At 40.0% G+C, this 11373-nt stretch overlaps 2 protein-coding genes across 2 annotated transcripts; both read left to right on the top strand.

Moving 5' to 3' along the window:
* Positions 1-1006: 1006 nt before the first annotated feature.
* LOC307109338 (olfactory receptor 5F1-like) lies at positions 1007-2044 on the top strand (the record flags this gene model as incomplete). The annotated part of the gene is made up of 1 exon (XM_079788024.1): positions 1007-2044. The coding sequence occupies one exon, from the start codon at positions 1007-1009 to the stop codon at positions 2042-2044; it is 1038 nt and encodes a 345-aa protein (XP_079644150.1).
* Positions 2045-10428: 8384 nt separating this feature from the next.
* On the top strand, positions 10429-11373 carry LOC307109705 (olfactory receptor 5F1-like; the record flags this gene model as incomplete). Its single annotated transcript, XM_079788571.1, has 1 exon — positions 10429-11373. One exon carries the CDS (start codon positions 10429-10431, stop codon positions 11371-11373), a length of 945 nt encoding a protein of 314 aa, XP_079644697.1.

The following is an 11373-nucleotide window of genomic DNA, read 5'->3' as shown; positions in this document are numbered from 1 at the left end:
AAAAGTAAAAATTTTCTTTAAAAACATTTTCTTTTTTGCTACAACTGAGAAGTGCTGATTAAGAAAAGGAGAAAGAAAACCACAGACTACACAGGTAAGACAATGGGAAGACAGTTGTAAGGTTTTGGTACTGTTATTCACCAAAATGAACAGGTAGCATGTGCTACAACAAGGCATTATTTTGATAACATACATTGTAAGTAGAACAATAATTTGAGAGCACATCACAAAGTCAGTCTTCAGGATTGAAGGATGTCAAAAATTGGTTATTTGAAATGGTCACTATTTTTCTGCTTGGGATACATGAGAGCTACTTTTTGGAAGCCATGAATGAATTTGGGAGTTGGAGAATAAACAGAGTGGTGTTGAGAGGGAAAATGTATTTGAGCTAAAACTACATACTGGTTTAGTAATTGGAATTACACTTTAACAAGAATATCTGCATCCTTCACATTTTGGTTATGGGATGATAGGAAAAAATAGAACACCAAATGTTGGTTGCATTTGCAGAAACTTAAGTGAAGTATGTGGAATTGAACAGTAGTTTATTTGAGAGGACTGCACCCCAGGTTCAATGCAGACAATTGCTTAATAAATTCAAAGGCTTGTCCATTTGTCTACTAATTTTCTCTAACTTTAGTTACTCTATTTACTATGCTATGTTATCCTAGATTTTTCCCATGTGTGAATGTCCTCATTAACATTTCCACTGTACTTGTAAACTTTTTAAAACGGAGACATTCAATCCGGCCTGCATGGCTCAGTGGCTGAGCATCAACCTATGAACCAGGAAGTCATGGTTTGATTCCCAGTCAGGGCACATGCCCAGTTACAGGCTCAATCCCCAGTAGGGGTCGTGCAGGAGGAAGCCGTTCAATGATTCTCATCATTGATGTTTCTATCTCTCTAGCCCTCTCCCTTCTTCTCTGAAATCAATAATAATATTTTATTTTTAAAAAGAGACATTCAACCTAATATAAGCTTAAGCAAACTATATGTGTAATACATGATGAGAACTAATTATACTTTGGTGACCGAGTTCATCCTGCTGGGATTAGCAGACACGCTGGAGCTACAGATTATCCTCTTTGTGCTCTTTTCTGTCATTTACACACTGACAATTTGGGGGAATGTTGGCATGATCCTCTTAATCAGGGCTGATTCCAGACTCCACACACCCATGTATTTCTTCTTGGCTAACCTGTCCTTTGTGGATGTTTGTTACTCGTCCACCATCACCCCAAAGATGCTGGTGGATTTATTGTCAGAGAAGAAAACCATCTCCTTTGCTGGTTGCTTTCTGCAGATGTACTTCTTTCTTGCGTCAGCCACAACTGAATGCATCCTCTTTGGCTTAATGGCCTATGACCGGTATGTGGCCATATGCAACCCTCTACTGTACCCCTTGGTCATGACCAGGACAGTCTGCCTTAAAATGGCAGCAGGGGCTTTGGCAACGGGACTGTTGAACTCCATGATACACACAAGTTATATAAGCAATTTGCCTTTCTGCAGTTCCAATGTCATTCACCACTTCTTCTGTGATAGTCCTCCTCTCTTTAAGCTCTCGTGTTCTGACACACGCCTGAATGAGAGCATCATTTCCACTTTTGCTGGAGTAAATATGGTTGGGACTTTGTTGATCATCCTCACCTCATACTCCTACATTCTCTATTCCATTTTTCGTATGCATTCAGGGGAGGGGAGGCACAAAGCTTTCTCAACGTGTGTCTCTCACCTGACAGCCATAGTTCTGTTTTATTCCACCGCCATCTATACTTATCTGAGACCTACATCCAGCTACTCCCTGGGTCAGGACAAAGTGGCTTCCGTGTTCTACACAGTGGTGATCCCCATGTTGAACCCACTGATCTACAGCCTCAGGAATAAGGAAGTGAAGAAGGCTTTATGGAATGTAATCACCAGGAAAAGGATCCCTCATTGCTGTGATTGTTTGGTTAATTTTCTGAACCTAGCAGAGTATTTAATGAACTTGCAAATCCTATTCAAGCCTACAGTTTTTCATAAGAATATTTCTAAGTAATCATGTTTTGTAACATTGGAACATATGTATTGTATAAGAAAAGCTACCTTAAATTTACCTACGCATAATGTAAATTACCAAACTTATGTAAGACCATGGACCCTCATCTAAACCATTCTGTATCCTCTCTGGATCCTCAAAAATAAGGCCTGTTTGTAATAAAATCTTGCCTAGTGAAAGAAAGGTGTAGACTACTTAGCAACAAAAGTCATAATATCACATGAAACTAGCCATAGAAAATATTTGTATTTATTCATAAACTACTTCCCTGTGCATTACTATTTGTCATTTGCAAAGATTGTTATATAGGACATATCAAAAATGTTTTAAATTTTAAATATTTTAATGTAATGTATTAAATTTTCCTTAAAATTTTCCTCATATGATCCTTAAATAAAATTTCAGAACTGCAGTTTAAATTGCAACTGTAAACTCACCAGCTTTTATTTCCCTTATTCCCATATATATATATATATATATATAGGAATAAGGGAAATATATATACTTTAAGTAATATATATATATATTACTTAAAGTATAAAGGTGAGTTTGTGCAAAAGCATGCTATCAAGAGACTGCTGCCTGATTATAACTTTTCTGTATTCTTCCCTTCTTAAAAATGCCCAACCCTTCTCTTCCCTTCTCTCTCATGGGACTGACACAGATACACAAAGCCACATACACACAGATTCAACTATAGAAAAGCATATAATCAGTGGAAGGTTCCAAAGAGAAGGCTCAGTGTTCAATGGCTGAATGAGATATATATTCTTCACAAAAGGCTCACAAATTTTCTGCTCACAGAAAATCCTATTGGCTTCCAATAAAATAAATTTAAATTTAATATTAAAGTCAAGCAGATTAAAAGGTACAAACTCCAGTTATAAAATAACTAGAGGCCCGGTGCATGAAATTCGTGCACGGGGGGGGAGGGGGGAGGGGGGAGGTGTCCCTCAGCCCAGCCTGCACCCTCTCCAATCTGGGACTCCTCGAGGGGTGGAAAGTTGGACATTTCTCTCACAATCCAGGACTGCTGGCTCCCAACTGCTCTCTTGCCTGCCAGCCTGATCACCCCCTAACCACTCCCCTGCCAGGCTGATCAATGCCTAACTGCTTCCCTGCCAGCCTGGTCACCCCTAACTGCCCTCCCCTGCTGGCCTGGTTGCCCCTAACTGTCCTCCCCTGCAGGTCGGGTCGCCTCCAACTGCCCTCCCCTGCTGGCCTGGTCGCCCCCAACTGCCCTCCCCTGCAGGCCTGGTTCCCCCCAACTGCCCTCCCCTGTAGGCCTGCCCCCCCCAACTGTCCTCCCCTACAGGCCTGCCCCCTCCCCCAACTGTCCTCCCCAACAAGTCTGGTCACCTCCTACTGCCCTCCCCTGCTGGCCTGGTCGCCCCCAACTTCCCTCCCCTGCAGGCCTGGTCACCTCTACCTGCCCTCCCCTGCTGCCTGGTCATCCCCAACTGCCCTCCCCTGCAGACCTGGTCCCTCCCAACTGTACTCCCCTGCAGGCATGGTTCCCCCCAACTGCCCTCCCCTGCAGGCCTGCCCCCCCAACTGTCCTCCCATACAGGTCTGGTTGCCCCCAACTGCCCTCCCCTGTAGGCCTGGTTGTCCAAAACTGCCCTCCCCTGTAGGCCTGGTCCCTCCCAACTGCCTTCCCCTGCTGGCCTGATCGCCCACAACTGCCCTCCCCTGCCAGCCATCTTGTGGTGGCCATCTTGTGTCCACATGGGGGCAGCCATCTTTGACCACATCTTGTGTGTTGGGGTGACGGTCAATTTGCATATTACTCTTTTATTAGATAGGATGCGTAAAGGGGATGTAATGTAAAGCATGGTGACTATAGTTAATATGACTATACTGCATATTTAAAAGTTGCAAACATAGTAGATCTTAAAACTCTTCATCATAAGGAAAAAAATTATAAATATGTATAGTGATGGATATTAAGCTAGACTTACTGTGGTGATCATTTCACAGTCTATACATATATTGATTTATTATATTTTTTTTTGTCCCATCATATATGGAACCAAGACATTTCACCAGTAAATACTAATATTATATTCCTTCCATTGAATGTTTTCATTTTCAATGAAACAAAATTTGGACAATGAAATCCAGATATTCTGAGACTTGGATTTTCAGACATATCACATTTCAGACATACCATGTTCTCTGCCTGCTCTCCAGTACAGCCCTCCTACATGTAATTAATCTCATTTACAAAATCTGCAAAAATTTCCTACTTTGGAGACTATTATCACTTAATGATGATGGCATTTTATTTTAAATTCCTTGAATATGTGCTTCTTATGCAAATTTTGAGTATTTCTTTATTCCATTTATTTAATTATGTAAATTTAGATTATTTATTTAATATTTTTGAAATTATATTTTCTTGTTTATTGTTCAATGCATTTATTTGGAAAACATTCCAAATATTTTTATTTAATTTAAAAAAAACTTGCACTGTAAAAATATTAAGACTTCTAGTTATTATATTGAATGTGATTTTATCTTCTTTTTTTCTTTAGAACCTGAGAATATTTATTAAACCCTTCCTTATGAATGTACATTGTTTTGCCCCTTGCTATGATATCTCTATTGTTTCTGTTTTTTTAATTTTACAGTCTTTTATTTCACTTGAATGTTCAAAGTTACCACATTCCCTTAATATACAGATTATCAATCAATGTTTTGTTTTATTGTTTTCAATCAATTATCAAGATTAGATAACAAATTTTTATTTTATTTTTTGAGTATTTTAAATTTGAGGCATTTTTTCTATTGTGGAAAAAGTGTTATTAGACAAGTAGTAATGTTTGCATGTGACAAACACAGCAGTAGTGTTTTTAATAGAAACACAGTAGCAGTAGCAAGTATCAGGTGAAAAGAAGTAGTGTTTTAGTCCCACTGCCAGGTTATAACTTCTGCCCCCAAGCAACATGGCTGCCAGGAGGGCTTCACCTTATAATTTCAAGCAATGTGATGGTCAGGGTGGAGCTCTCTGGCATAGAGATGGTTGGGGTACCCTCACCATAGCAATGGGCAGGGGAGAGGGAGGCACCAGGCAGCCAGCAGTCCCAGGTTACTGCTAGCAGCAGTTTTCCTTGGTGGCTTTTGTCTGTGTCCAGGTTTTCTCTATCACACCAACCACACCATCACCAGCAACCCAGCTACAGGTCCCTCAGATCTGCATGCCCTCAGCCTTGGCTGGGAGCTGCACTCTGGACTGTGATACGGAATTTTTGGACTGGAACCCGGATTCTTTGTCTGCTGAAATCGAAAAATGAATCCACGGACAGAAAGTGGTAGAGCAAAGGTGGAGATTTATTGAAGAACAAGTACAGACTCCCACATGGGGAGAGCAGAAGAGTCCCACAGAATGGACTCCCACGTGGGGAGGGGAAAGGGTCCCACTGAGTTCCTTTTCCCTATGGCTTATAAAGGCTGCAGATCCTGGTGCCTTGATATCCCCTCTGATTGGTCACTATTTCCTTAGACTGGTTACTAGAGTAACTCCTGGGCTCAAAGGTGGAACCTCACCTGGGTCCTGTGAGGTTCTCCCCCTCTCCTTCCTTATTGTTTTCCTATTCCCTTTGGGCTTTCTTCTTCTCCTTCTGAATGATGGGCTTCCTTCTCTCTATTCTGTACATATAGACCTTTTGCTGTTCCCAGCTCCCTCATTCTATGGAAATGTACCTTCTGCTACTCTGCAGACCAGTGCTTTACTCCATGGTCCCCTTAATTTCCAAAATTTCTAAAATTTCCTAAACCTGTCCTATTTTACCCCTAAAATTCCTGTTTCAACTGTGAGTCATGCCCTAAGTCCCCGGTAAGGGCTCCAGGTAGCTGGCCCCTCCCAGCCCGTGATGCCGGATCCTGTGTGCTCAGGCTGCTGAAGCTGCACAGGGAGCAAGTAAACAGGCCCGTGCCTAGGGGTTTGAGCAAGGACTGGCAATGCCAGAGGTGGTGCAGGGCTGAGATAAGAAAATGAACCAGGAGAGAGAGAGGCAAATGAGTGATAAAATCCCCGGTTTAGGGAGGCAAGGTTTTAACTCACCATAATCCAGTCTGGGTGTTTTCCCTTCCCATTGCGGACCAGATGTTGGCTGAACAGCAGGTTGGGAGGAGAGTAGCAGTGAAGTGATGCTTTCCAGGCTTCAGTCCTCCTGGTCTTCTTGTCCCGTCTGGGTGGCCATATGTTACAGGATAGGAGAGGGGCTCATCTCCCCTGGTTGCTTGTAGAAGTGGGGTTCTTGGTACTGCTAGAATAAGCATTTCCGAAGGCCTCCACGGGAGGATGAAGTTTAGTGGAAAGCTTTATTTCCGTGGATTTATACTACTGGGTTTCCAAAGCATTTCCCTTAGTCCAGTCATAAAAGAAGTATAGCCAGGGATTCAGTAGAGCTAAACTCAGAGTCAGTGTTCAGAGTTTCTGTTCCATGTTGGAGCTGGGTACAGTTCAGCATCAAGATAGCTTAATTTCTGTTTCCCCGCTGTAGTCCATTAGTCCATTGCATGGGGTCCAGAGGGCCACCATGGCTATGGAGGAAAAACAGGAAGGAGCAAAATAAGAGTCCCAGGAGCCAAGAGGAACCAAGAGCAGGGAACAACAAGAGAAAATTTATTCTTCTTTTTTTTATTGATTTCAGAGAGGAAAGGAGAAGGACAGAGGAATGGAAATATCAATGATGAGAGAGAATCATTGATTGGCTGCCTCCTGCACTCCCCCTACTGGGGATTGAGCCCGCAATCCGGACTGGGAATCAAACTGTGACCTCTTGTTTCATAAGTCAACACTCAACTGCTGAGCCACACCAGCCGGGCAAGAGAGAGTACATTTCTTTGTTTAGGTGATTATGTATTCCCAAATCTTCTCGCACTTGCAGTAGCCATGCCCACTCTGGCCAATGATCACTGTTCCTAGGTGTAATTAACAGGCAAGTATCTTTCCTATATCACTTTACCGGGGATGTGTCTATCTTTTCTTTCCCCTCACCCCAGCGTTTTGCAGGGAATAATAGGCTGGTGATTCCCTGGGGAGTGAAAAGTTGCCGATTTCTGGTGAAGTTGCCCAAATGACATGCTTATAATATCTGTCTTCCTTTTGCTCCTATTCTATTATATATGACTAGCTAATTACAATGGTATCAGTTTATGCTCTAAAAATTTCATTAGCTAATTAAAAAGAAGAAAAATATAAATAAGTAACTGAAAATGACAAATTCTGTCATTAACATGTCCTATTAATACAATTGAGTAGGTTTATATAATCCAGCATTTCATTCTACCTTTCATGTTGTAGTCTTTTAAAAATATTTAAATTATATAGTATACAACATTCTTGCCTGATATTTCCAAGATATGTGGAAATGACAATCAACAAAAGAAGGAGTATCATTGTCAGGTAAATCAAGATGAACAAAGATATTTGTGCTTTCTAACCCCATTTTACAAAGAGTTTCTTTTGGTAATGAAGCATCCATCTTATATAAAAACTGCTGTTTGACATTTTAACCCTGCTATTTGGCTTCTGTAAATGCTTGCATGCTTAAATAATAAGGAAAATAAGACTACTCCCACTTCAGAGAGGCCATTAAACCTTTCCCAGACAAGGTTATCAGTGCTGGCACCAGGCCAGGCCTTTGGTTGAGGTCTCAAGACCCTAGCACATAGGGGCTCTTTAAGAACTTGCAAAGGGGGCCAGAAACACCCCATATTTGGGAGACAAAGAAGGTAAAAACATATAAATAGGGAAAGTTCCTCCATGTTGGGATCCAGAATTTGAGAGACATTTTCCTCTGGGCCCGCATGTAATAATAATAATAAATGTAACTCCATCTCTCTAAACGTTGCTTGGTTCTTCTCCGGTTTTATGTAACAGTAATAGTGGAGTAATGGCAATGTGAAAATTTAGAAATTACCCTGCATGTCATAACTGTAAAGTACTTTTGCTCAATATCAATCAAGAGACTACAATTGTCAGAACACTACAGTTGATCTCTTATGCACTTTCAGTGAAAGTCAATATCTGCATTACCTCATGAGATAATCAAAGGAAAACTTTGCACAGATGTCAATCAGGGAATAATTTTTAATAGCATGATGATGAGATTCTGACATCTAGGTTTTATTGAATTTATTGGGGTGACATTGGTTAATAAAACTAGATAGGTTTCAGGTGTACAATTCTATAAAGTATTATCTGTGTACTGTATTATATGTTCACCACCCCAGGTCAAGTCCCCTTCCACCATCATTTATCCCTACTTTACCCTCTTCTATCTCCCCCACCAACCCCATGCAGTATATTTCATGATGTTACAGATCTTTCTTTAAAGCACAGCACAAGAAACTGCTGTGATGTTTGGAAGATTGGATATATTAGAATACATACAAGTAAATATGTGTGCATATAGTATATGTGTATATATGAATTATATATATGTATTTGTATATATATATTATAAATTTAAAATATTCTAAGTAATGGAGAAAATAAAATTAGACAGAAAAATTAGGTAGGTGGACATTAATACTTTTGTTGAAGACTCTACTCAAGTCAATTATTGCACTTCCTAAGAATATGTCCATTGGAAAGTCATTTATTTTTTTTAATCTTTATTGTTGCAAGTATTACATATGTCTCCCCTTTTCCCCCATTGACCTCTCCCAGCCTGGCCCTGCCCCCACACCAGGCCTTCACCCCCCTATTGTCTGTGTCCATGGGTTATGCCTATATGCATACAAATTCAGTGGTTGATGGAAGTCATTTAATAGCTTGATGTCATTTGCAAAATGTGTAAAATAATAATGCCTCCCTCAAAGACTAGTGTGAAAATTAGTTAAGAATTTAAGTGGAAGAGTATAATATAGAACTCAAAGCATTGTAAGCCCTTTCTGCCAATAGACTCCATGCATATAGACACACAGTGTGCTTTATTCAACCTGGTTCTACTTGTGTATTTAGGTCTAGAAAATCTGTGCTATCATCCCCTTCTAGGACAAGAATCACAGACAATAATTATAATAAATCAACACAATTCTGAAATCATATAAAAGAAATCCCATTTTCTTAGTCATTGTCCTATTTGATTAGGTTATAATTTTTTTAAAAAAAACACACCATACAATGTATTTAGTTAGTTCCTCTTTCATATTAATTTCACTCAAGGGCAGGGTTGGACTGAAGTTTCAACTGACTCAGACAAAGGAAGGGACCATCCCTCCCACAAACACACACTGGAGTAAAGGGAAGATTAATAATTTGGTAGTTGGCTATGACCATTTTGAAATAGGCTAAAAATATAAAGAGAGAGGCAATGTAAATAGCCAATTATTATTATTATTTTTTACTTTGGCAAAAGACTTAAGGAAATACAAAGATCAAGAATCACTTCATGATGCAATGTTTGATTCCATATAACTGCATATGATTATATTTCATTTTCTTTTGAGACAAAGTTTCTGCCTTTAGAGGATTAACTTCACAATTAAACCCTATAATATATTCCCCATGGTCACCTAATTCTCTTCCAGGAAAACAAGATAAAAGTACAGCAACATGTATTCATTCAGAAGGACTCTAACATTTTTACCAAAAGGTAATTCAAATATTGACCACATTTCATTTCATTTACAATGTGATCTTTTTCTTTTTCACTTTACTAGTAAGCTCCAACTTAGAATCCCTAATAAAGAAAGAAAATAATAGTCTATAGGAGCAAGTCACTGGGGTAAGAAGCTCATGAGGATTTGATGCTGTTATTCACTATGGTGGACAGGTACTGTGTATGCAACTACATGACATTAATGATAGTGTACTTTGCATAGCGAACAATCATTTGGTTCATTTTTAAAACACTACCAAATCATTCTGTAAGACACAATAGATGTCAAGATATTGGTTATTTGAAATGTCACCATTTTTTATGCTTGGGGTACACAAGAAATTTCTGGGAAGCAATGCATGAATTTTGGAGTTGAGAAAAAAAATGGATTTGTGTTAATTGCATAAACAAACCTTTCAGAGACTGGGAGAGACTAAGGCAGTAATATTTTTATCCTTTGCATTTTGAATGTGGGCTGGTAGAGAACAACATCTGTTGCATTTGAAGAAACTTAGTTGAGATGTGAATTGAGAACAGTTATTTGAGATTTAATAAAGTCAATTGCTTCATATATTCAAATGTTTCTCCATTTCTACACTAATTTTTCTCATTCTTCAGTATCTCTATTAACTATGCTATATTAGCCAAGGGTGGGGGTTTTTTCTCTATGTGTGAATAATGTCATTAACATTTCCACTATTTCCTGTAACCTTTAGATAGGAAAATATCTACACCTGATATAAGTTAAGCAAACTATATTTCTTATAAATGACCAAAACAAATTATACTTTGGTGACGGAGTTCATCCTGCTGGGATTAACAGACACTCTGGAGCTACAGATTATCCTCTTTGTGCTCTTTTTTCTCATTTACACACTGACAGTTTGTGGAAATGTTGGGATGATCCTCTTAATCAGGGCTGATTCCAGACTCCACACACCCATGTATTTCTTCCTGGCTAACCTGTCCTTCGTGGACGTTTGTTGTACCTCTAACACCACCCCAAAGATGCTGGTGGATTTATTTTCAGAGAAGAAAACGATCTCCTTTGCTGGCTGCTTTCTGCAGCTGTACTTCTTTATCGCCTTGGCCACGACTGAATGCATCCTCTTTGGCTTAATGGCCTATGACCGGTATGTGGCCATATGCAACCCTCTACTGTACCCCTTGGTGATGACCAGGACAGTCTGCCTTAAAATGGCAGCAGGGGCTTTTGCAGCGGGACTGTTGAACTCCATGGTGAACACAAGTTATGTCAGCAGCCTGCCATTCTGCAGTTCCAATGTCATCCACCACTTCTTCTGTGACAGCCCTCCACTCTTTAAGCTCTCCTGTTCTGACACACGCCTGAATGAAAGCATCTTTTCCACTTTTGCTGGAGTGAATCTGGTGGGGGTTTTGCTAATCATCCTCACATCCTACTGCTACATTCTCTATTCTATCTTTCGTATGCATTCAGGGGAGGGGAGGCACAAAGCTTTCTCAACATGTGTCTCTCACCTGACAGCTATATTTCTGTTTTATTCTACCTCCATCTATACTTATCTGAGACCTACATCCAGATACTCCCTGGGTCAGGACAAAGTGGTCTCTGTTTTCTACACTGCAGTGATCCCCATGTTGAACCCCCTAGTCTACAGTCTCAGGAATAAGGATGTAAAGAAGGCTTTGTATAATGTACTTACCAGGAAAAGGATCCCTGTATTTCTGTGA

The sequence above is a fragment of the Cnephaeus nilssonii genome (genome assembly GCF_951640355.1).
Source record: "Cnephaeus nilssonii genome assembly, chromosome: 13".
NCBI classification, from domain to species: domain Eukaryota; kingdom Metazoa; phylum Chordata; class Mammalia; order Chiroptera; family Vespertilionidae; genus Cnephaeus; species Cnephaeus nilssonii.
This window is presented reverse-complemented; position numbering and strand designations above follow the sequence as displayed.